Source organism: Megascapheus bottae, chromosome 12 (genome assembly GCF_031878675.1).
Source record: "Megascapheus bottae isolate mThoBot1 chromosome 12, mThoBot2.hap1, whole genome shotgun sequence".
Lineage (NCBI taxonomy): Eukaryota > Metazoa > Chordata > Mammalia > Rodentia > Geomyidae > Megascapheus > Megascapheus bottae.
In genome coordinates, this window is record NC_143520.1 from 11,136,093 (window position 1) to 11,162,876 (window position 26,784).

General features: G+C 37.3%; 1 protein-coding gene across 3 annotated transcripts in view; it reads left to right on the forward strand.

Moving 5' to 3' along the window:
• Slc25a12 (solute carrier family 25 member 12) overlaps positions 1–26,784 on the forward strand; it is a 97,542-nt gene that overhangs the window by 33,056 nt on the left and 37,702 nt on the right. For 2 of the 3 annotated variants that reach the window (XM_090342636.1, XM_090342637.1), the window contains 6 exons: positions 842–957; positions 13,414–13,553; positions 19,041–19,187; positions 21,666–21,804; positions 22,467–22,560; positions 24,416–24,500. In XM_090342636.1, coding sequence (XP_090198762.1) covers positions 842–957; positions 13,414–13,553; positions 19,041–19,187; positions 21,666–21,804; positions 22,467–22,560; positions 24,416–24,500 — 721 coding nt within the window. Of the gene's footprint in view, positions 1–841; positions 958–7,284; positions 7,389–13,413; positions 13,554–19,040; positions 19,188–21,665; positions 21,805–22,466; positions 22,561–24,415; positions 24,501–26,784 lie in introns of those variants that run through there. The other variant, XM_090342638.1, reaches the window with a different exon arrangement.

Here is a 26,784-nt window from a genome sequence, read left to right on the forward strand (position 1 = left end):
GAGTGATGACCCTGAGTGGTAGGAGCATGGGTTGTTCTGGTTGCATGAGTGAGTGGGTTGCAGTGTAGAGAACAAAGGGAAGATATGCATTAATCAGTTGTGTGGGCATACAAACCACATGAAAGATTGGGCCTGTTCCTTTACGTTATAACTGTGTATATGTGTTGTCCAAACCAGGTCACTTTGAGAGTGCTCCTGATAGTTTTATAGGACATCTGATCTCTCTACTTTAAGTATTACCACTGAATAATTATAGAGGTTAAGACAGAAAAATGATTTGATCATATTTGCATTTTGAAAGACTTTGGCTGGGCTGGCTTTGAACTGTGATTCTCAGATCTCAGCCTGCAGAGTAGCTAGAATGAATTTTAATGTTATTACTATTTGCCAATTTACTATTTTCAAAATTGGCTTCTTTTCTTTTTCAGGTATTTTTTTTTAATGTCAGTGCTGTGTTTTTCATAAGAAAATTAATCTTTGTTAATCCATATATTTTCAAATGTGTTAATTACCACAGGAACATTCTATAGATTATCCTTCTGAAACTTAGTTTGAAAAAGAAAAGTAGACTTATCATTATGCATATTTTGTGCATATAAAATAAACCTTTATAATTCTACTTGGACACTAGTCACTTGAAAGTAGCAGGAAGATTGCTTTGGGATCTTTTTTAGGGGCTTATGAAAGAGTAATATTTCTTTACTATCTTCTTTCTTGTAATATATCTACCTTTCCTTTGTTACTTGGTCACCTTGAGTTACATTCATACTGTAGTGGCAGATGAAAACCCTAATATTTTTCCTTCATTTATTAGCTAGTAATAGTTTACATTTTGTTGCAGGTTGATCTCCTATCAAGAGTTCTTGGCATTTGAATCTGTTTTGTGTGCTCCAGATTCTATGTTCATTGTGGCTTTCCAATTGTTTGACAAGAGTGGAAATGGAGAAGTGACATTTGGTAAGGGGGGAAAAAGGTTATAAGTGATAAATAAAGTTAATGATGCTGGTGCTGCCTTTGATTGCCAAATCTAACAACTGAATATAGACAACTGAGTATTTAGGACCTAGTCACTAGGTCAAGTATTTATTTCCCAAAATAATTTACAGAGATAAAAGTGGTTTTATTTTCTCCAAAGTGTCAGGCTCTTGCAAAAGACTAAGGAATCTAGGAATGCTGTTATTTCAGCTCATTAATACTTTGACATTTCTAAAATATGTGGTTCAAAATTGTCTTGATCTAGGCCAGCCAAGGCAAAATTCTTCATAAAGTAGACTGTGAACAGCATGAAGCAGTCTTTTTTTGGGGGGGGGGGTGTCATGAGGCTTAAACTCTAGGCCTGGGTGCAATCCCTGAGCTCTTTAACTCGAAGCTATCCTGAGAGCCAGAGCCCCACCTTCCATTTTTAGTGATTTAATGGAGATACGAGTCTCTCAGTCTTTAGTGTTCAGGCTCGCTTTGAACTGTGATCCTCAGATCTCAGCCTTTTGAGTAGCTAGGATTACAGGTCTGAGCCACCGAGCCTGGCTAGTCTTGTCATTCTTCAAGGAATTTTGGGGTAGGGAGTTCAGATATTTTGTGTAGCGTCTTTGGAAAATTGCTTTATGGCAACAATGGAATTAAAGGAGAATTAAGATAAAACTGATTAGTGTTCTCTGAATTTCCCTCCCTGCATTTTAGGTTTTTGGCTAGAATATTAAAATAACCATCTGAATTGTATGTAGAAATTGATGTAAATCCTTTGGTGGACACATCATCTAATAGATTGTGATGTCTCATAGCTATACAAGTTAAGACTCTTATTTGTAGGTCTATATTAGGTTTTTTTGATTTGTTTTAGGAGGATTCTAGGGTTTGAAATGAGGACCTGAGCATTGTCCCTTAGCTTTTGTACAGAAAGCTAGCACTCCACCACTGAAGCCACAGCTCCATTTCTGGCTCCTTGGTGGTTATCTGGAGATTAAAAACCTCACAGAATTTCTTACTGGGACTGGCTTTGAACTGTGCTCCTCAGATCTCAGCCTCTTGAATAAGTAGGATTATAGACATGAGGCAGTGGCACCTCTGTTAAGTTTCAAAGATACCTATTTGCAGAAATTAGTTAATTAGCAGTAAGAGTTGACTATTCCTGCAAATGGAATAATCTAATGAAAACAATGTGCTTTCAAAAATTTTGAGTGCCCTTTGTACTATTTTTTTCTTTTAATACTTAAAAATATCAAATTATGCTTAGCCATATTAAGTATACAGTTTAGTATGGTTAAGTGTGTTTATATTGTTGTAAAATATATCTACAGAACCTTTTCAATTTACTAAATTGAACCTGAACTCCTTTTATGGTGTGAATTAAGCATGAATGTATGGTTTTTTGTTTGTTTGTTTTTACTAGTCTTGGGGCTTGAAATCAGGGCCTGAGCACAATCCTTGAGCTTTTCTCGAGGCTAGCACTCTGCCACTTGAGCCACAGCACCACTTCCAGCTTTTTCTATGTATGTGATACCGAGGAATCGAACCTAGGTCTTCGTGCATGCTAGCTAGGCAAGCACTTTTACCACTAGGCCAAACTCCCCGCCCCAATACATGTTTTTAAAAAATAAAAGTCAGGCTTTTTTCTGTTACCCTCTCCCCCTTTTATTTTTGGCAGTTCTTGAGTTAGAACTCAAGAGTCTTTTACTCACTAGGCAGGAAATTCTACTGCTGACTCATGTTGAAGCCCTGAATCAAGGCTTTTCCCAAGTGCATTAGCATTATAGCACTAAATGTAAATTTGTTGTGATATCTGTATTATAAAGTAGATAGATGTGAAGATGTCCTTCAACCTGAAAGAAGAAGTATCACAATACTGGTGAGGTAGTCCAAATGAATCAAAAGTAACAGTGAGCCTTAGCTGTAACTTTGGTGGGCATATTCACTAGCTTGGCATTGATTTCCTTCTTATGCTCACTGATCCAATAGTATCCTTTGTGTGAAAATACTTTCCAAAATAAATACTATGTAGTACTTTTTATATTTCTGCATATATCTTGGTAATCCCTCTGCTTTGGAGCTAGCTCAGACCATTTTGCCTCCTGAAAAATGTTGACCTTCCTCTTAAACACATACAGTCCATAGTCTGAAGAACAAAATGGCTATCATCTCATCATTTAACATCAATATTATACTGTTGTTAGTGCTGTACTTTTTTTTTTATTTTGGCAGTCCTGGGGCTTGAACTCAGGGTCTAAGCACTGTCATTGGGCTTTCTCAAGGCCGGAGAGCTCTGCCACTTGAGCCACAACACCACTTCAGGCATTTTTCTATATATGTGTTACCGAGGAATTGAACCTGGGTCTTCACGCATGATAGACAAACACTCTACCACTAGGCTAAACTCCCAGCCCTACTGCTGTACTTTTTATTTTGAGTAAGTATCACACATACTCATGTCTTCTAAATATGGTACAGAAGTGCTTGGGAAATAATGTGATACAAATGTCTGAGTTGAGGATGTAAACTTGTGCTTGTATGATGTGTACAATATGAATTTTTCAAAAATCAAACTTTAATACCAGCCTTGGTTGCTTTTCCCAACAAGTTGTTTAAGACACTTCATCCAGTAGACTAGCAACAGAGATGCTTGTTGACAAGACAATTGAAATGAGTGAAGGAAGAAGCTGGTTTATATATATCTTCATATGAATGATAGTATACAGTTAATTGATCATTTATGATTTTTTTTGAGGGGGGGTGACTGGTCTTGGGGCTTGAGGTCAGGGCCTGGGCTCTATCTCTGAGCCTCACTTTAAGTGCTAGTGTGCTACCACTCGAGTCACAGCACTACTTCTAGCTTTTTCTCTTTATGTGGTACTGAGGAATCAAACCTAGAGCAAGCATTTTATCACTAAGCCACATTCCCAGCCTCTCTTATGATTTTATAGCTACTTTTTCTCTCTTACATTACAGCTTATGAGTTGGGAATTCAAGAAATATAATTAGGTTAAAAATAAGTTGTTTTTTTTTTCTCCCCAGTCCTGGTCTTGAGTTCAGGGCCTAGCACTGTCCTTGGGTTTCCTCAAGGTTAGAGCTCTACCACCTGAGCCATAGCACCACTTCTGGCTTTTTCTATGTATGTGGTACTGAGGAATTAAACCCATGTCTTCTTGCATGCTAGGCAAGCCCTCTACCACTAGACTAAACTCCTGGCCCCAAGTTTTAGTTTTTATAGCACTTGGTATAAACTGAATAACAGTTTATGAACTTTCCAGAAGCTTGCTTTCCAGAATCTAGTTCCATAATCTAATGACAAGATTGTTATGAAATAGGGGAAAGTTCCCAGGGTCCTATCCAGCCAACTCTCCCTCTCCTTCCTCCTCCTCTCCCTCCTCCCCTCCCCCTCCCAGTAAATAGAGTAACTTAAGTTGAAAGGGAAGGGGAAGCCATGAAAGAAGAATGAGTAGATTAGATTAGATTTTCCAGTCCTGGGGAGAAAAGTCCCTTCACCCTGCATTTTAAAGATTGGCTCTCTTTATGCAACCCATGCTGGCTTTGAATTCATGATCCTTCTACTTTAGCCTCTCAAAGTGCTGAAATTTCAAGCATGCCTACTTTGGATGGTTGTCTTAATTAAGAATTTTGTTAAGGACATTGAACATTTCCCCATTCGGTCCTGGTTTTGTTTTTATTTAGTTCAGACAGCTTTACTGTCTAGTCTAGGCTGGATCCTTAGTTTTGAGGATCAATTTTCAAACTTTTGAACCCAAGGCCTCATACATGCTTGGTAATCATTCTACCACTGAGCTACATTTCCAACCCAATTTTTAGACAAATTGTTCCACTTAAGCTGAAAATAATCATAATAAAGGAGAAAAACAAGAAAAGCATTAAAATAGTTACTTACAATGAATGCCATTTAATAAAATTTCTGAGACCCACTTATTTCAGGTTGTATTCAAGACTACAGAATCTCTGCATGAGGAAATAATTCACTTGGACTTTATTTTTTAATAGGCTTTTTGGATCTATGATGAAGGTCAGTTTTCATGTTTGTACCAATTTAATAAAATAAATTGTGCTTATATATTTATAGATACATGTTTAGATAGAAGGAAATTTTGAGTTTCATTATAACTAGAATTAAATCCTTTTCATCAAATGACCTATGTTTTCTACTTTGGATTAATTTAGGGTGTACATTTCTCTTGTGCACACAAAGTTAGGAGAGCATATTGGATGCAAGCTGTAATAGGGCAAACTAGTAGGCCATCATTATCTCTAGTAGACTGTGAAGATAATATTATCTGTATACTTGTGTGTATTGTTCTCATCTATGCTTTTTTCTTCAGATATGCTTTATATACACATAAAATTATATATTCAAATTGTGTAATCTTTGAAATGATCATATATAGCAGTACTGAACAACATTTACTTGACTGCTGGACAAAGTTGTGTTTTTTTTGTTCTTGTTAGAGATATCTCAATTTTGAGAGTCAGGACTTTCATTGAGACCTTCATTAAGCATTTCACATTATAAAAGTTCAGGAACAAATTCTGGAGTTTTTTATTTTTCTTTTTTAAAATAAATAAGCCATTAGTTAATTGTTTCAGCTTCAATTCTTTTTAATAAAATTCCTAATGCATGCTATGGATAAATATTTAATGGCTTGTATGTATGTTACTTCTGGTTGGCATGAGCCTTGTCGAGGCCATTGCATGATTGGTGTGTAAATTTGCCTTGATCTTACTATTTTCCATGATGTCTTGAATATTCTGCTTGATAGAATTAGGCTGAGTTAACCTAGTAAAGTAATCCTACATTGTGCTGACAGAAGTTACTATCTATTTATCCCAAATTAAGCACAGAAAAGTGTGTTGCTTTGTCAAAGGTGATTTTTTTTTTAAGTAGATGAGACCAGGTACCTGGTAGCATGCCTGTAATCTAGCTACTAAGGAGGTTGAGATCTGAGGATCTGTTTCATTTTTTTCAAGCATACATCCTTACTCCTGACTGTAGATCATCCCAAAAGAAGAAAGAACTTTTGATTTTGTTGACTATGTTTTATTTGTGCCTATAAGACATTTTCCCCCCTAAATGGAAGAATAGATTGGAGTGGTTTAAGTGTAAGCATTACTGTTATTTGAAGGATTGGGAGATGGTAGTATAGATATGAAAAATGTGTTCTTCCTCAACTAGAAACAAAGCTATAAAAATGGAATACTATGAAATTATAATGGTTTATAGACAAGAAAGTTTACTGGTAATAAGTAACTAATATCATGTAGCACAAAGTTTCAATGAAGTAGTCAATTAAATCATGAATTTTTTTCTTTATATTGCTTTCAAACATCATAAAGAGGACCATTTTTTAAGTACTCTAGGCTATTAGACTAACTTACACTTTGAGTTTAAAGGGGAAAAGGACTTAAATGCTAGTTTCTCTGCTGTTTGATGGTAGACTATTGGAAGCTTCTGTACTAGTAGATGCCCCTTAAATGTGAACTCATCTTTGTTGAGAAATGAAGTCTTTACATATATTTGGCCACAGACCATTCTATTGATTGATCATACAATAATCCCCTCTGGAGGTAGGTAAAGGGCTACCAGAAATACTTCCTTCTGGAGAAACAGGGAGGGTGTTCACCCAGATTTCTAATGGCCTACCTGGGAGCAAAACCCATCAGCTGGGGCTGAGTCTGCATGCTATGTTGATTGAGACTTCATAACTACTTGATGTTGGGCATTTTTTTGTTGTGGGGCTTGAACTCCGAGCCTGGGCCCTGTCCCTGAGCTCTTCAGCTCTATGCTACCACCCAACCCCTGGAGCCTTAGCTCCACTTCCGGTTTTCTGGTAATTAATTGAAGATAAGAGTCTTACAGACATTAGTGCTGGGGTGGCTTTGAACCTCAATTTTTAGATCTAAGCCTCCTGAGTAGCTAAGATCACAGGTGTGAGCCAGCACTCCTGGATCATTGTTGGTCTTTTTTTGTTGTTGTTTTCTTTTCTTTTTTGATTTCCCAGTTGTTCCTACTCTTTCCCCTCAATTTTTCCTTCACTGAAAAGCATCTTCACATTGGGTCTGTTCAGTTATGCACAAGGATAGTCCCTCTAACTTTAAGAAATTTGTGCGTCAAACTCAGCTATTGAGGAATTCCCTCCTCATCCCCTCTGACAATAAGAGCTTTGGTTCTCAAGCCTGTAAGTTGGAAGCAGTAGCTGCTGCTGGGCTGGAATCCTTGGGCTCAGGATGTCAAGCTGGGCTGATGGTAGGTGGGCTGTGACTCAGGGCTGATGGCTTGTATACCTACAGGAGGAGTTCTCTGGCCACACCGTTGGTACAGCAGCTCCTTCCAGGCTCATTCATGGAACAGGCATGGTGGCAGTCTTGGAGAAGAGTGCCAGCCCCGGTCAGAGGTAATTTTGTACTGCAGAAAGATGAACAAGACCAGCAGGAAGCACCCTTAATAACCAGGGGAGGGATGAGGGTGGATGAGATGGGAAGGCAGTGTGGGCAGTTGGGGCAATTGAAACCTCTGTTAAGAGAACGTATACAATATCTATAATATATATGTTTCGATGTATATTTCATTTAGTCCGATCATTTATAAGTGACTGATACAGCTAAACTTACTAATGTTAAATGTCTGTGTGAGCATTATTACTTAATCACAGTTTTACCATTACTTGCCTTCCTGTCAAATCATTGTGCTTCTCTCCCTTGAGCAAAGAGAACATAATGACAGGCTACTTTTGTATCTGGCCTCAATTTGCTTTCCAGTGAAATTATAAACCATCCCTTTCATAAACTCAGTCTCTGCAGGAAGTGAGAAAGTGGTCTGTTGTTTTCTATATGTCAGAAAACCAATGGATTCCTGTTCCTTTTAGCAATGCCAGCCTACTATAAAATACTAGATCATGATTTTTCTGCCAATAAGATGTGACTGTCATATCCCTTTCATCCAGGCCAGAACTCTGGCCCTTGAAATAGCACTGTTAAGGAGTGCCATTTAGAGCTAAAGATCCTTGTTTGCCATTGGAAAGATGGGATTCTCTCTGGGTGGGAAACATGCTATGCAGTTTCTGTGAGATATGGTTGATATTATTGATATTCCCTTTCATGTCATGCAGGACCTGTTGAAACCAAGCAAGATCAGAACATCAACTATTTGAGCTTTTGCCTAATACAATTATAAACTCTCCAATTCTAGAGATTTTTTTTTTCCTGGCATTACTGGGGTTCAAAATCAGGGCTTTTCATTTGCTAGGTGGATGTTCTACTGTTTGGGCCATGCTCCAGCCATATATATAGAGAGAGAGAGAGAAAGAGAGAGAGAGAGAGAGATTATATATAGTAGTTTTTTTAAAAAAGTGATTATGAACTAGCCAAAATAACTAGCCTTTTATTTTGGGGATATTCCTGAACAAGCCTGAGGCATTTGGTGTAGAAATAGTACCAGAAAAGAATATATTTCAAGAGCTTCCTGAGTGGGTTTAAAATTGAATTAGTTCTAATAATGACAGGCACAGCCTGTGACATTACTAAAATAATAAAAAATAACTGGTGGGTAGTTAATAAATGACAATGTATAATACATAGTCATTATAAAACCATATACAAAGCTGTCTAGAGACCACTTTAGGAGAAGTAGTAAATATCCAAACAGATGCTCACTGGAAATGCCACTTCTGTACTGGGAGAGATTACTATAAGTTATTTAGGCCATTATTTTATTGACCTCAAAGACATTCTGAGATCTTATTAGGGATTGCCAGGGAGTTTAGCAGAGGAGTGTGGCTTAGTGGGAGAGTGCTTGCCTAACGTATGTGAGGACCTGGGTTTGATCCTCCTCACTACAGAAAAAAAAAAAAAGGCTTTATTAGAGATGTTTTTCTAGGTATCGGTGTGGTACATTGTAAATTTAGCTTATGAATATACATGTGATAACATAAAAATATATATTATTAAAATTTCTTAATTTTGAAGGCTTTTGAGCCTTTCACTTGCTTGATAATAGTTTCACATTTAATTTTTTTTGCCAGTCCTGGGGCTTGAACTCAGGACCTGGGCACTATCCTTGGACACGTTTTGCTGAAGGCTGGTGTTCTGCCATTTGGCCACAGTGCCACTTCCAGCCTTTTTACTGAGTATGTGGTACCAAGGAATTTAACCTAGGACTTTGTGCATGCTAGTCAACACTGTGCCACTAGTATGCTCCGGCCTCACATTTAATTATTTTTATTTTTAAATTTTCTTTGGTTGTGGTGATGGGGATTGAATTAAGGGCTTCACATATTCTCACTCACCTTTCTCACCCCTGGCTTGTACCTACCACATCTCCAGTCACATTTAATTTTCTGATCTTTTTTGATTACTTAAAAGGGGTTCACATTTATCCACGTTACATAGCAATATGTATTTCCTTTTTCTTAAAAAAAAATTTTTTTTTGGTTGGTCATGGGGCTTGAACTCTGAGAATGGGCGTTGTCCCTGAATTCTTCAGCTCGGGCTACCACCCTACCCTCTTGAGCCAGAACACCACTTCAGTTTTCTAGTGGGTTAACTGGAGATAAGAGTCTCACAGTCTTTAGTTCCTCAGGCTAGCTCTGAATGGTGATCCTTAGATCATAGCCTCCTGAGTAGCTGGGATTATAGGCATGAGTCACCATACCCAGCTTAACTGTTGTTTTTTTTTTTTTTTTGCGGGAGGGGGGGGTGTCATAGGGCTTGAACTCAACCTGGGTGCTATCCCTGAGCTCTTCAGCTCAAGGCTACCACCCTACCCTTGAGCCAAGCCCCACTTTTTCTAGAGGTTAATTGGAGATAAGAATCTCAGGTAGGTCCTTTTATGCCCGGGCCGGCTTTGAACCTTGATCCTTAGATCTCAGCCTCCTGAGTAACTAGGATTACAGGCATGAGCCACAGGACTAGCTGAACTTTTTTTTTTTTTTGGATAGGATCTTGCTAAGCTAACCAAGCTGGCTTCAAACTCACTGTCTAGCAGGTTGTATAGTTCTTCAAATGGTTGAGTTTTAGGAGTTATAGTCTTTAAAATAAAGCTTCATGGCTTGGTGTGGTGGTATGTGCCTATAAGGCTAGCTGTTTGGGAGGCGGAAAAAAGAAGTTGAGAATTCAGAGCCAGCCCAAACAAAAATTAGCACAAGACCCTATCTGAGAAACAGCTGGTTATGTAGTGTACATCCAAGGTCTTGGCTACCTAGAAGTGGAGTTAGGAGGATTATGTTGGAATCCCTAGATAAAATTAGAGATCCTGGTGGTGCCCTGGCTCATGCCTGTAATCCTAGCTATTCAGGAGGCTAAGATTTGAGAATCAAGGTTCAAAGCCAGACCAAACAAAAGAACCCGAGACTCTTATCTCCAGTTAATCTCTAGAAAACAGAAAGTGGGTCTTTGATCAAGGATAGGGCGCCTTGTGCTGAAGAGAGCTCAGGGACAATGCCCAGGCCCATGGATAGGGTGGTAGCCTTGAACTGAAGAGCTCAGAGTCCATGCCCAGGCCAAGTTCAAGGCCCAGGACCCCCCCCCCCAAACCCAAACAAACACACAAAAAAAAACCTGTGGGAATTTGTCCTAGTGGAATGCTTGCCTAGCATGCATGAAGACCCAGGTTTGATTCCTTGGCACCACATATATAGAAAAAGCCAGAAGTGGTGCTGTGGCTCAACTGGTAGAATGCTAGCCTTGAGGAAAGCCCAAGTACAGTCTTCAGGCCCTGAGTTCAAGTCCCAGGACTGGCAAAAAATTGAGATCCTAAAAACAAAAGAACCGGGGTGATGGCTCAAGTGGTAAAGTGGATATATGTAGCTCACTTGCCTAGCAAGCTTGATGCCTGGAGTTTTAACCCTAGTACCACAAATAACAAATAAAATAATAGAGTACTGTGAAATATCTTACTTTAATGATAATTTTTTTTGGTGTCAGTTCTGAGGCTTGAATTAAGGGACTGGGCCCTATATTTAAGCTTTTTTCCCCCCCACAAGCCTAGCACTCTACACAGCTTAACTGGTGCTTAATTGAAATAGGAGTCTTACAGACTTTCTGCATGGCCTGGCTTTGAACTACAATCTTCAGATCTCAGCCTCCTGAGTAGCTCTAAGAGTAGCTCCAGCATGAGCCACTGGTACCTGGTGGCTCATAATCATAATATTATGTAGTTATATAATGTAAGTAATACATTTTAATTCTAACTCTTCAGATGTAATGTTTGGATCCAAACCTAGTATAAAACAATGGAGGAAAGTACATGACATTGCTAATGTGTTAACATATGATAGAGTTTTGCTTATATATTACACAGTATTAGTGGTTTCTAATATGTGTGCCATGTTTGGTGTTAAAATTAATTACGTAACTAATTTGTTATCCTATTTTGTTTCCTATTTATTTATTTATTTTGCCAGTCCTGGGCCTTGAACTCAGGGCCTGAGCACTGTCGTTAGGATTTTTCCTCAAGGCTAGCTTTCTACTATTTGAGCCACAGCACCACTTCCGGCTTTTTTTTAATGTATGTGGTATGTGAGGAATTGAACCTGGGTCTTGGTGCATGCTAGGCAAGCGCTCTACCACTAGGCCACTCCCAGCCCTTGTTTCCCATTTTTTACTATTAGTTGAACACTTACTTTGATTAAAAGTAGACTATTCAGTTAATTTCAGAATAAAAGCATCTAACTAATTAAATTAGATACTTAAAAAATCTGTACTGATCTGTAATATTTTTAGTTGCAAGTATTTTTTGTAACTTTTATTGTTATCCAGAACCTTGTACATAATAGGCAAGCATTCTACTACTGAGTTACTTTCCCATACTCTTATTCTATGGCCAGTCCTTTTATATTGATTAGAAACCAACATTACTATCATATGACTAAAAGATTATTTAATGAAAGACAAAATGACATTTTATTTGAGCTCTCACTCTGGTCAGCTACCAGCACAGACCTGGAATATAGAATCCTCACTTTCCTTTAATGAATTATTACAGTGAAAAAGGAAAAAAAAACTAGGATCCCCTGAATTGCCATTGAGTTCTTGGCTTTTAGAAACAAAGATGCATATGCTATTTAATTTGTATTTATGCAAGGTGAAAATACTTGAATTAATTTGAAAACTCTGAAATATGCTGTGACTTAGTCAACAAATGAATCCTGTGTTCCACTTGAGAGAAAAGATGAGAATCCCATCTTCCCAATGACATCCAATGCCTTCTTTCAACTTTGCTCATTTCTATAAACTGCTTAGCTATCATATTGAGTCTAGATACATAGGATTCCCAAATTAGAGTACTCCCAACCCAGTAGTAATGCTTTTATTAGGAAGGAAGGTGTATAAAACAGGGAATCCATTAAATTATTTACAGTATGAGATCAGTGTCTTGTGCAAAGAATGTATAGATAGAAAAGACGTATAGAGACTTTAAAACATTAATATAATATATAATTTATAGCTGTTAATAGTAAATTCTTTCACTGATAAAATTGACTTAAATTTGAAAATAATTTTGTTCTTAAGATATCAGTAAAAAAGGCCTACTTTCTTAACCTTGCTTATGTTACTTTTTGTCTTTTGGCATGAGCTTCTAAATTAGCATAGTCAGTCTATGCTTGTTAAAGTACCAGTCATTTGTGAACTGACTTTTCTAATAAATGTAAAACTAAAAAAGCGAATGATGTTGCTAGTGCATGAAGACAAGCTATAGAGTTTTTGTTGTATATTATGTAGCATGACTGGTTCCTATTTAAAAGTTAGTGCACCATGTTTGGTTCTTTACGTAAAAATGATTCACTAATTTCACTTAAAATGTTATAATAGTTCTGCTACTAATCATGGATTTTATAGGGATTTTGAAGCTTTGTGTCAAGACCATATTTTTGACAATATCAGAAGCTTTTAATAAGGTGCTTGCTGCTGAGCTAATGATATGCTTTTGGTAGTATTTTTTATACCTATCTTCAATAGACATATTCAAGGAAAAGTGAATGTAATAATCAAGCCTCAATCAAACATACTTACTATGACAAATATTGCATTATACTGTAATTTAGGTATTCATGATTCTGATAAAGGGTTTAATTCGACTCCTTGAGGAACCAGGAAAACACTATTGATTTTACACTGGAATGTAAAGTAGCAGCCATTTACAATGAAGACATAAATCACTTTCTAATTAAAATTAAATCAAGAGAAATTAAGAATTCCGTGGCCTTCTATGAAATAGTACACAATCTTAAGTGTAAAATTATATTTTGTATCAATGTGTTCCTGTGCATGGGTTTCTGAGCACAAAAATTTTTTTGCAGTTAATCTTAATAGAAGCAGATGATATTGACTTTAAAAACTTTTCTTTTTTTCTGTAGGAACGTTGCAGTGGGTTGAATTGCTTATTATAGGTATAATTGATTTATTCTTGTTTTCCCTTTTAAGAAAATGTCAAAGAAATTTTTGGACAGACTATTATTCATCATCATATCCCTTTTAACTGGGACTGTGAATTTATCCGACTGCATTTTGGGCATAATCGAAAGAAGCATCTTAACTATACAGAATTCACACAATTTCTCCAGGTAAGCTTAGTTTTAATGAGTGGCATAACTATATGCTATTCTTCCTCTATCTCCTTCCCTTTAATTTTTGTTAAGTTTAATACAGAAATAGAGTCTTTATTTTGCCCCCATTTAAAAATTTTCCACTTACTAGAAGCTAATTTAAATGCTTAATGTTTAATTGCTGGTAGCTATTTCTTTCAGTATTTGTCTTCGTTTACTTTGCAAAGTCATTTTGGGCTCTTAGTATTTCACCTAGGATATTTTAAAAATTGTTTTTACTTTTTTATTGTATTTTATTGTTGGGGTAATGAATAGAGGGGTTACAGTTACATTCATCAGGTAATGGGTGCATTACTTCTCGAACTTTGATAGCCTTCTCATGTTTTTGTTCCCTTTTCCCTCCCTCACCCCTCCCCAATTGTGTGTTGTCTTAGGGCTTAAATTCAGGGCCTGGATGCTAAACTTCTTTGTTCAAGGCTTGAGCCACTTGAGCCACAGCTCTACATTTGGCCTTTTTTGTGGATTTGCTTAGAACTGCAATCCTCATCTCAGCCTCCTGAGTAGCTAGGTTTACAGGCGTGAGCCACAGGCGCCCAGTTCAGAAAGTGAACTTTATAAGCCTGCTGCACAGCTGTTTTATGATCTCCTTTTACCTTCATCCTGGAGAATCTCTTTTCCTTTGCCTTATTGAATTTCCTATTTGGTGGATTTTATCTTTCCCTTTATCATGGTTTTTATTTTGGTGGGCTATTTCCTGTTATTGACTTTCTAAGGAAAGTACATTTTAAAAATACTAAGGCTTAGGGAGAGGGAAACGAGACAAAAACATGAGAAGGGATATCATTGTGGGAGAAGTAATGCACCTGCTAACGGAGGAATGTAACTGTGACCCCTCTTTACATTATCCCGACAATAAAAAAAATAAAAAAATACTGAGGCTTTTTTCATATCTGTAAACCTCTTTATCATTAAATAATATGACTGGGCATTAAATTGTAGTAGGAATTTAGTTTTTCATTATTTTGAAAACCTTTTTCATTTCTCTAATTGGTGGTGTAATTACCAAGAAATCTAGTTTGAATTTAAGGCCTTGAGCCCGCTTTATTTGTTTGTTCAGGGAGCACTCTACCACTTAAGCCACATTTCCAGCCCCGTTTTTTTTGCTGGTTATTTTGGAGATGGAATCTTTTGGATTTTTCTGTTCAGGCTGGCTTTGAAACAGGATCCATATTGATCTCAGCATCCAGAGTTACTACCAGGCTCCATTGTCACTTTTTTTTGTAGCGGGGTTGGGTCATGCGGTTTGAACTAAGGGTCTAGGGGTCTAGATGCTGTCCTTGAACTTAAAATTGCAAAGTTTTCTTTTTATATTTCTTCAGCTTTATGCTTTTTTAGATGTACTAAATATAAATATTTTAGTTGCTTTCCTATTTTCTTCTGTGGCTTCTGTTATTAAAATTTTTTGTTATATTTTGAGTTTTCAGGAGATCTTTTGATTCTCTGCAAATCCTTTAAAAAAATAGCAGTGTTCTTATTTCATAGGTGTTCTGCCTTCTATCACCTGTCCAAGGGTATTAAAGACCTTTCATTTTTAAGTGATAGGAAAATTTAATTGAAAAGAAGTATGGTAGAGAAGAAAAGCATGTGGTATAGATATGCCACCGGAAGACAACACTTCAGCCTATCTCTGGCTTCTTATCTCTTCTGTTTTTGTTTTCAATTTAAAAAATTCTTGTTTTTGTTCTCTCTCTCTCTCTCTCCCCTTCTCTCTCCCTCTCTCTCCCTCTCCCTTTCTCCCTCTCTCTCTCTGTCCCCCTCTCCCCCCTCCCTCTCTCCCCCTCCCCCTTCCTCCCCCCTAACTCTTTATCACTCACAAGTTTATGCTTGCTTGCTTGCTTGCTTTTTTCAGTCATGGGGCTTGAACTCAGGGCCTGAGCACTGACCCTCTTGTGTGTCTGTTTGGATCTCTGTTCTTCATGGCTTTTCTCATATGTCAATTCCCCCATACTGGTTTTATTTATAGTACTTAAAATATGTATCTTTAAAAAACAGGTAAGATTCCTTTAATGGTTGATCGTATAGAAAGTATAAAATTTCTTCTAACATCTTTCTTTCCTTCCTTCCTTCCTTCCTTCCTTCCTTCCTTCCTTCCTTTCTTTCTTTCTTTCTTTCTTTCTTTCTTTCTTTCTTTCTTTCTTTCTTTCTTTCTCTTTCTCTCTTTCTCTCTTTCTTCTTTCTCTCTTTCTCTCTTTCTCTCTTTCTCTTTCTCTCTTTCTCTCTTTCTCTCTCTTTCTCTCTCTCTCTCTTTCTCTTTCTCTCTTTCTCTCTTTCTTTCTCTCTTTCTCTCTCTCTCTCTCTCTCTCTCTCTCTCTCTCTCTCTCTCTCTCTCTTTCTTTCTTTCTTTCTTTCTTTTCTTTCGTTCTCTTTGGATTTTGGCCAGTCCTGGGCTTAGGCTCAGGGCCTGAGCACTGTCCTTGGGTTTTCTCAAGGCTAGAGCTCTACCATTTTAGCCACAGCACCATTTCTGTTTTTTTTTTTTTTTGTATGTGTGTGGTACTAAGGAATCAAACCCACGTCTTTGTGCATGCTAGGCAAGCACTCTACCACTAGGCCAAACTCCTGGCCTATCTAATAACGTTTTTCAATGCACATTCTGCTTCTTTGTTAAAAGTCCACATTGTCTTTGATATCATTGGGGCTAAATTTATTTGTGGCTGCCACTGACTGTTTCTGGAAGAATAAGACACATGCATAGAGAAGACAAAGACATAATACCAGGCTTGAAAAAGAAGGGAAGGAGTGAAGAAGGGAAAAATGCAGTAAGATAGAGTAGACCTTTTTCTGCTTCTGAGGCTGCTTGTCTTACGGTTATTCTTGTTGCAAAACCACTTCATCCAATTTGATAATGCAAAAAATATCCTTCCTTCAGTTGAAGGATGCAGGTTGAAGTTGAGATGAATGACTCCTCTTTACCACACACATTTACCAGTTAATTTTTTTTTTTTGGTGGGTCATGGGACTTGAACTCTGGGCCTGGGTGCTCTCTTTGAGCTCTTCAGTTCAAGGCAACTGCCTTACCTCTGAGCCACAGCCCCACTTCTGGTTTTCTAGTGATTAAATGGAGATTAGAGTCTCATATTCTTTAGTGCCCCCACTGGTTTTGAACCAGGATCCTCAGATCTCAGCCTCCTGTGTAGCTAGGATTATAGGCATGAGCCACCAGGCCCGGCTACTGGTTAAATTTATTTCTCCATATAGATTGCTCTTTTCAAACCAATACAAATACACACATACACATCATACACACACACACTCAGTGTCTCCATTTAGTGTTTTAAACTTAAAACTATTGAGCTGGGTGCTGGTGGTTCACACCTGTAATCCTATCGACTCAGAAGGGTGAGATCTGAGGATTGCAGTTCAAAGCCAGCCCAGGCAGGACAGTCTGTGACTCTTACCTCCAATGAATCCCCAGAAAACCGTAAGTGGAACTATAGCTCAAAGTGATAGAGTGCTAGCCTTGAGCAAAAGAGCTCACAACAGACCTCCCTCCAAAAAAGGATTAAATGGTTTAGTAGATTCAGTATGTTTGTTTATAGCTCATTACCCTAAGATTCAAAAAAATTCTGAAAATTACATACACAAATGTATAACTTAAGAATTATAAACATCTGCTGAAGTAACTTTTAATGACTTTGAATTATCATTGAGAGGTCATAAATCCCTCTTGTGAGTATAGAATGTAGTTAAAAGGGGTGAGATTCCTACCAAAATCAACCAATATCAGTCTGTCTGTCTGTCTGTCTGTCTGTCTACCTACCTACCTACCTACCTACCTACCTGTAATAATAGGAATATATTCCAGGGCCTTGCACATGTTGTATAAGCATTCTACCACTGAGAGACAGTCCCAGGAAAATTGTTTAAAAGGGAAAACAACATTGCTTTGAAGGTTTTGATAAATGAATGACAATAAAAGTTACATAATTTATGGGCTGGGAGTTTAGCCTAGTGGTAGAGTGCCTACCTAGCATGCACAAAAACTCGAGTTCAATTCCTCGGTACCACATACATATAAAAAAAGTTAGAAATGTGCTGTGGCTCAAGTGGTAAACCTCTAGCCTTGAGAAAGCACAAGGACAGTGCCAAGGCCCTGAGTTCAAGGCCCAGGACTGGCAAAAAAGTTAAAATATTTAATATGTGAATAATATTTCTATATTTGAATATAATTTCCAGAGATGAAGATGGCATCTGATTACACCTTTATTATGTTGTGCTAATGGATCTATTTGGATCATGTCATAGGTCCCCAGGGAAGAAATTATCTGATTTTGGCTTTTGTATAGTCCCTTGGGGTTACTGGTATAATTTGTTATTTTTGTTGACACCTATCACTTGTTACAAGCTTTGTCTGTCCAGTTTTTCTTAGTTTTTTTTCTATGGTTTCAGAGTAACTGTGCCCAAAGACCTACAGTGTTAACCAAACTTGGCTTATGCAGTTTTTTTAATTTACCATTTTTCCTTTAGCATTATGAAATGTCACATAGTTGGTAGAGTTGAACATTGAGTTCATTTAAAAAATAATTTGAAAAACTGATGTTTAATTCAAAGATAAGAGAAAGTCCAATTTTGATTATATAATTTAAAGTTGAAACACTTTTTTTTTTTTTTTTTTACCACTCCTGGGCTTGAGCTCAGAGTGCTGTCCTTAGACTTTACTCAAGGCTAGTGCTCTATCACTTGAGCTACAGCACCATTTCTGACTTTTTTATGTATGTGGTATTGAGTAATTGAACCTGCGTTTTTATGCATGCTAAGCAAGCACTCTATCACTAGGCCAAATTTCTGGCCTGATTAATTATTTTTTTAAGGAGTGTTGTAATTATTTTTTTTTGCCAGTCCTGGGCTTGAGCTCAGGGCCTTAGCACTGTCCTTGGACTTTCTCAAGGCTAGAGCTCTACCACTTGAGCCTCAGCACCACTTCTGGCTTTTTTATATGTATGTGGTACTGAGGAATTGAACCAAGGTCTTTGTGCATGGTAGGCAAGCTCTCTACCACTAGGCCAAGCTCCCGGCCCTGTAATTATTTTTTTTAACGAGTGTTGTGTATAGTACATTTCCAGGAAAGCATATGCCTTCTAAATTAAAAGCTTTGTTGTGATTTTGGAGCTGTACATTATTTCTTTCTGTAAAATATACACATGAGGGGCCTGGGAGTTTGGCCTAGTGGTAGAGTGCTTGCCTAGCATGCATGAAGACCCAGGTTCAATTCCTCTGTACTACATACATAAGGGGAAAAAAAGCCAAAAGTGGTGCTGTGGCTTAAGTGGTAGAGTTGGAATCTTGAGAAAGCCCAAGGATAGTGCTCAGGCCTTGAGCTCAAGCCCAGGGATGGCAAAAAAAAAAAGTCCATATGAGGGAAAGATATATTTACTTCATATCCAAAACATGTACTTTGGATGTGCTTTAACCAGTTTAATACTTCACTTTTCATTTTCCTCCCAGGAACTGCAATTGGAACATGCAAGGCAAGCCTTTGCACTAAAAGACAAAAGCAAAAGTGGCATGATTTCTGGTCTGGACTTCAGTGATATCATGGTTACCATTCGGTCACACATGCTCACTCCTTTTGTGGAGGAGAACTTGGTTTCAGTAAGTAAAAAGCAAGTGCTTTGTTTCTCTTTCCAGAGACATTTTGAATTATTTGGGACCAAAGTGGCTTCCTTGGGCCCATAAAACCCTCAGCTATTCAAACTGTGTGCTTGTTTAGAAGTTAGTACACGTGTGTGTGTGTGTGTGTGTGTGTGTGTGTGTTTGTATAAAGGAGGTAGAGATAATGGTTCCTCAGATTGTATAGCTTTTTATAGAGTCATCTTCATGCTCTCTCACATTTCTAAGATAGTTGTTTCCATTTACAGAGTCCAGTTTAAGGGAAAAGAGGGCTTACAGCCAAGAGTAAGCAATTACTTTTTTCAGTAGGCAGAACCTTTTCCTAGACATTACCTCTTTGATCTTGTTATGTGGATGACTCTTTCTTTGTCTGCTGAAAGAATTGTCACTGGTTTCTGCACAATTTTAATATTCATGCTCATGGCAGGAGGTATGGAGGAAATATGTGGCCATTAGCCTTTGTGGTTCACTCTTCTGCTCCTCTATCTGTGCATTCAGTCTCTATGTATCAGACAAAAGGTTTTGTTTGTTTGTTTGCTGTTGATATGTCAAACTGCATCCCATAGCAAGTTCATGTCATCCACTTCCTCACATGGAGTGGTGAAATTTTTCTCACTCAATTTCTTGTTCATTCACTGTACTTATGTGTACGTTTTTGATTACTGCTTGTTTTGAATGGAAGAAAGCCAATGAGTGCCTTTGTTGTTTCAGCTGAAGATCATTATCCCTGATTTAGACTGGGGTAGAAGATCAACTTCTGTTCTTTTTCTTCAGTGAATTTGAACATGGAGCATGTCACTTTCTCCTACACATTTCACCTCCCTGACACCACCCTCCACTTTCCTACCCTCACCTCATATCCAGACTAAAAAATGAGAGAAGAAAAGAGAGAAGGAAGCTAGGAAGGACAGAGAAAAAGTAAAGAAAGGGTTTTCTTAATGTAAATTAGGTTGATGAAACCTATTTAATTTTTCTAAGTAGCTTAGACAGATCTATGACAGCCTTAGTTTACCAAATGATGTTTTTAGTCTTCAGAAGAATATCTTAAGTAATTTGAATTCTACTTTTGTGTATGGTACCTACATTCACGCTAATAAAAATGTAATCTGAGGCTGGGAATGTGACTTAGTGGTAGAGTGCTTGCCTAGGATGCATGAGGCCATGGGTTCAATTCCTCAGTACCATATAAACAAAAACTAATTAAAATTAAATTTTAAAATATGTAATCTATATTTGGGTTAAGATATATATATAAAGGTGAATGGTGCACACATTTGCCTATCATTATCTATATTATTTACAATAGACTTTTATAACTGAGGTTGTATCACATTTCTACAAGCATCTTTTTGAAATTTCAATAGCAGTTTTCAATCATGTGGATTCCTCTGACTTCTGACTTAGAAATTAGGCTTTTGGAAACAAATCTGTTCTTTTTTGTGTTTATGACCAAGTGGTAGCAAGAAGAACTTTCTTACCCTGTAGACAGGATGAGTGAGGGTCATGTTGCTTACCATTCCAGTATGATTGCTTTGTTTGTGCTGTTTTACTGAAGACATCATAGCAAAGAAATCCTCATCACCATGTCCATATATATTTTTGGAGTTTGGTAGTTGTATCTCTTATAATGCAAACTCTAAGACTAAATGTATTAATGATTGAAATAGCTAAAAATTTAGACAAGTAGCTGGTTGCTCATGCTTGTAATCCTAGCTACTCAGCAGGCTGAGAGCTGAGGAACTCAGTTCGAAGCCAGCCCAGGCAGAAAAGTGATACTCTTACCTCCAATTAAACACCAAAAAGCCAGAAGTGGTACTGTAACTCAAGTGACAGAGCACTAGCCTGGAGCAAAAAGTGTCCAGGAACAATGCCCAGGCCCTGAGTTCAAGCTTCAGAACTGGCAAAAAAAAAAAAAAGTTGATATAATAAAATAGTCTTAAAATTTAAAGCTTCTCGATCAGGGGTATGCAGCTCAGTTGCAGAATGTAAGCTTAGTATACAAGAATCCCTGAGTTTCATTTCTAGCACAAAAAATAAAATTGCAACTTAGTTTTGTATATGTGTGTGGGCAAGAAAGAATGTTCCTTATCTTGTGCATTGGTGTTTCATTTATCTCGAACTGGCAGGAGTTCCATAGTTGAGGGACTTGAAAATCTTGTTTAAATACCAGTTTTTGATCTATAATAATTATATTTGTTGTTTCTGACCTTATAGGTAGATGATCCATGAAGTCCAACTTCCAGATGTTGCTTTCTTTCTTCAAACCTAAATTACATAAAGTTCTCTGAGGGCATGTAATGCACTGAGTGTTTTAGTAGGATACCTTCCTTGTATTTATGCACTGGCTGTTAATCATTTTAATGATGAAAACTCCTTTAGGTTCTTTTTGAGTGGAATATGGTGTCCAAAGTGTATTTCTTTAAAAAAAGACTTTAATTGCATTGTGTTGTTTTTTCTTAGGCTGCTGGAGGAAGTATCTCACATCAAGTTAGTTTCTCCTACTTCAATGCATTTAACTCCTTATTGAACAACATGGAGCTTGTTCGTAAAATATATAGCACTTTAGCTGGTACAAGGAAAGATATCGAAGTCACAAAGGGTAAGGTTTAAAAATCTGTTCAAATATCCACATTTTCACTTTTCATCAACTAAGCCTGAGGTTGATCTAAGTTCACCACTGAAGTATGCATCATGTGCATATGTGCTCCAGAAATCCACATGGATTTCATGGGATGCTGAGGCCAGGAATGGAAAAAGAGCTTTGACAATTTGAAAAGAACCTTGGCCCAGTCTGTCAAATAGGTCATTGGTAGTGTGTTAGCAACTTGTTTGTGCTAGGAAGGAATTGCCACAGAAGGATGATTATGCCTACTACTACATTTACTGAGTTGTAACAGGAGATATAGGTAACTATACCTATTGGTATAGGTAACAGCCACTACTTTTCCTTTGTGACTCTGGAAAATAACATGAACAAGCAAGCTAAGAGAGAGGGAGGGGTCTACAGAGATAATTATAGTGTAGCTGAAGTTAATTTACCTGATTTTTTCTTTTTCATCTTAGTATTGTATTTTTTATTAGCTTTGAGAACTGCAGTTATTCTTATATTGTTGAACTTAAATACTTAAATCCAATTCTAGGTTCTAAAACACAACTAAAATGCCTTTAGATTTCATATCATGTTTTAGTTGGTTTAGGTAGAAGTATACTGTTTACTAAGAATCTTTCAAGGTTTTGACATTTTTTTCCTTTATATTCCAGAGGAATTTGCCCAGAACGCCATACGCTATGGACAAGTCACTCCACTAGAAATTGATATCCTATACCAGCTTGCAGACTTATATAATGCTTCAGGGTAACTTTTACAATAATCATATTTAATTCCCTCAGTGTTTTTTATGATGCTTAATATAGGCAGTTCTTTTAAAATGTGAAACATTAGTGTGCCATCAGTTAATTTTAGTAGTATTTCAGTTAGCATGTGAATTCTAAGAAAGAAATGGGCAAATAAGAGAAGTACAAGAGGGGAAAAAGAAGGCAAAGGGTGGGTGAAGGTGAAAAGAGGGGAAGGGAGAGGACAAGGGAGGAGAAGAAAGAGAAGGGGGGATGAAAAGAGAAGGAAGGAATTAGAACTGGATGGGTAAGAGAAAGGAGTAATAATGGTTAGGGCATAGTGGGAGATAAGAAAAGGAAGGGGAAACAGAAGAAAAGGGGAAACTGAGAAGAAAAGGAAAAGGTTGCTTTAATCTGGGCTCTCTAGAGGTGTTATGGATTTCTGGTATTATTTTCTTGAACTGTGCTTCTGACATCCTCATAGGGATTATCACAGACAAGCTCAGATTTGTGTGTGTATGTGTATATATGTGTGCCGGTCCTGGGGCTTGAACTCAAGACCTAAATGCTGTCCTTGGGCTTTTTCAAGGCTAGTGTCTATCACTTGAGCCATAGCCCTACTTCTGGTGTTTTCTGTGTATATGGTACACAGAAAAAGCTCTGGAATCGAATCCAGAGCTTTGTGCATGCTAGGGAGGTACTCTACCACTTGGCCACATTCCCAGCCCTTCAGATTATTATTATTATCTTTCTTATCAAGTAAGTTATTTAACTTCTTTAGTTCTCAGTTTCTTCCTCTGGATGATAGTGATTATAGTAATCACTCATGTTATTACAACAGATTATGACATAGATAATGTAGTATAAGGAACAATTATGTCTAACAGTTCTGGATGCTAGGAGTCCAAATTCAAGGCTTTGGCAGATTCCCCAGTGTGGGACTGTCGTCCTCAGTTTTAGGCAGCCATCTTCTCCTTTGTCTTCTTTAAGTCTCTCTTGGGGGTCAGGAGGGGAGAGAGTTGTCTGAATTCTCTTTGTAACAGTCCCAATACCGCAGTGATTAGCCCATCATCATCACTGCATGTAAACCTAACCCTTCTCAAAGGCTCCATCACAAACCACTACCACTTGGGGGTTAGAGCATCAACATACAAATTTCCATTCTACATTCTTCAGTCTACAGTAATGATATACATAATACCTTTCTTGTAGGATTGTTGTGAGGATCAAATGCCTTCAGATTATTTTTAAATGACTTTATCTTATAAACTAAAAGAAAAGAAAAAAAAATTCAACACTTGGAGCCAAGAGTGTGGCATAGTGGTAGAGTGCTTGCCTAACATGCGGGAAGCCCTGGGCTCAATTCCTCAGTACCACATACACAGAAAAAACCTGAAAGGGTTGTTGTAGCTCAAGTAGTAGAACACTAGCCTTGAGAAAGCTCAAGGACAATGCTCAGGCCCTGAGTTCAAGCCACAGGACTGGTAAAAAAAAAAAAATCCTGTCATTCTTGTGTCTTCCTCTTTTCTAGGATACCTTCTACCTTATGCATTAGATATTCTGCAAATACATATTCGGTGGGAGATACATTGAGCATATGTGGACTGTCCATATCTGTACTTTGCTTCTGGAAAGGATTATTCTTTTGCTTTTAATATCTATCACTAGTCTTATTAATTCTGTGCATTCTAACATTATTTCTCTAGAGTGTTGTTGTAAATAGGCCTGATGATTATTTTTCTCACTAAAATGATTTGTGTGGCTAAAGAAATGACACATTTTAAATTATAGTTAACTTTTTTTAAAGGAAAGATGTTCTTTATGTGAGGAACTGATCAGTGTGTAACAGTTACTTTTTTCTATATTATTCCCTTAAGGCGCTTGACATTGGCAGATATTGAGAGAATCGCTCCATTGGCTGAGGGGGCCTTACCTTACAACCTAGCAGAACTTCAGAGACAGGTAAAAACAGTCTTATAAAAATAATCACCTTAAAAATGCTGAAATTATATATATATATATATATAAAATATATACAAGCCTAAAGCTTCTGATGGCTATGAAAAAAAGAAACTTTTCTGAGAAAGACTTAAATTCCAAGTTTACCTATATGAGTCATCCTCATCCTTAAGAATATTTTTATGGGATTCCTAGATTTATGTTAGTGTTCTTTTAACTAATTAAGGTAAGGAAATAGGAGTTGAAATATGCATGGCCTTGAATACCTTTCCACTGGAAATAATGTATTTTTCCATTCATTTTTAAAGGTTAATATTAAATTCCTTGTATCATGAAGCTAAGGTTTATAATGTCTTAACAGTACATTTCACTGAGATGGTGCCTTATAGATTAAAACAAGAGAAAAGGAAGCGTGTTTACTTAGAAAACTTTGACTTACTACATTTTTGTTTGCATTTTTTTCAGAGGTGTTACAAGTACATAAGTCAGGTAGTGAGTACATTTAAAAAAAATTTCTGGCAGTCCTGGGCTTGATCTCAGGGCTTGAGCACTGTCCTTGGACTTTTTCAAGACTAGACCTCTACCACTTGAGCCACAGCACCACTTCTGGCTTTTCTATGTATGTGGTACCAAGGAATCAAACCCAGGTCTTTGTGCATGCTAGGCAAGCACTCTATCACTAGTCCAAACTCCTAGCCCAATTATTTATTTTTAAAGCAGCATTTAAAAAAATCTCCATTAACAGTAGGGAAAAACAAAACTGGATATTGTTGTGTCCAGGATATCCTTGAAAATAGAAGAGGGCTGCTCTGTTTTGAATAACTAATAAATAATACTTGAAATGTTCACAGAAGTTAGACCTTCCTCTAAGGATAATCATCTTTAGATGTGTAATAACTGTTCTGTTTCTGATTGTATATATTGTGGACAAAAGCAAATCCCATAGAATTACCTTATTGAGTGGAATACAATGATTTTAACGAGTCTTGCTTTAGATAGAAACTTGGTTTCTTATAGAACTTATAGTTTGAGCCTTAGCAGTTTTTAGGGCGCTTCAATTGTAGCAGACGGTCACACAACTTAGTGTGTGGGTGAGGTGAAGAGGGCCTGGTCTATGTCCCCTTCATGTTCCCTGCTCTACCTCTGGAAGGGCCTATGAGCTTGTATTATTTTCCTTTACCAGATGGGTTGGTGAGAAATCACAAGGCACTTGAATGTGATTCACTTTGGGAAAGTTTGATAAGAAATTCTTTTTTATTTGAGCTCCATTCTGCTTCTGAAATTAATTGAAATTCCCAGGCTCATTTTGCATAATGAATAAGAACTTTTGTGCACAGTTGAAGCAAGCCAAAAATGGAAAAGAGAGCTTTTATGTCTGCATTTATAGTAATACTTTAATTGTTTGCTTAGTGTGTAATAGAGCTTCCTGCCGATTAAATGAGCCTGTAACTTACTGCAATGTAGCTTCTTTTGTGCCCAAAAAACTATGTGATACTATCAAAGTTTATTTCCATTGTAAGTTTTCAGATCTTTTAAAACTAAATTCAAATTTAGTGATTTTTTTTTTTTTTTTTGCCAGTCCTGGGCTTGAGCTCAGGGCCTGAGCACTGTCCTTGGACTTTCTCAAGGCTAGAGCTCTACCACTTGAGCCTCAATACCACTTCCGGCTTTTTTCTATGTATGTGGTACTGAGGAATTGAACCTGGGTCTTCGTGCATGCTAGGCAAGCAATCTACCACTAGGCCAAACTCCCAGTCCCGTGATTTTTTTTAAAGTAAAAATTTGTGAAATTCCAAAAAAAATCTGGAGATACTCAAATATTTAAAGACTTTTTATTGAACAGAAATATTTACATATGCTTGTATAGCTGTAGTTATAAGTTTTTTTTGGGGGGGGAGAATTTTGAGGGTTGAACTCAGGGCCCTGTACTTGGTTAGTTGGTACTCTAGCACTTGAATCATACCTCCAGCCCTGCTTTTTTCCTTGTTATTTTGGAGATGGAATCTTGTACAATTTTCTACCAGGGATAGCTTTAAACCTCTGTCCTCTGGATCTCAGCTTCCTTAGTAACTTGGATTGTAGGGTTTGAACCACTAGGCACCTGGCTTTATCTTTATATTTTTAGTATAATTTGTTATTGCATTTTGAATTTTTTCATTTCAAAAGAGTCACTTTACATGGTTAATAGTTCTATCATTATTACTATTCTTTTTTTTTTTTTGGTGGGTCATGGCGCTTGAACTCGATCTGGGCCCTGTTCCTCAGCTCTTCAGCTCAAGGCTACCAC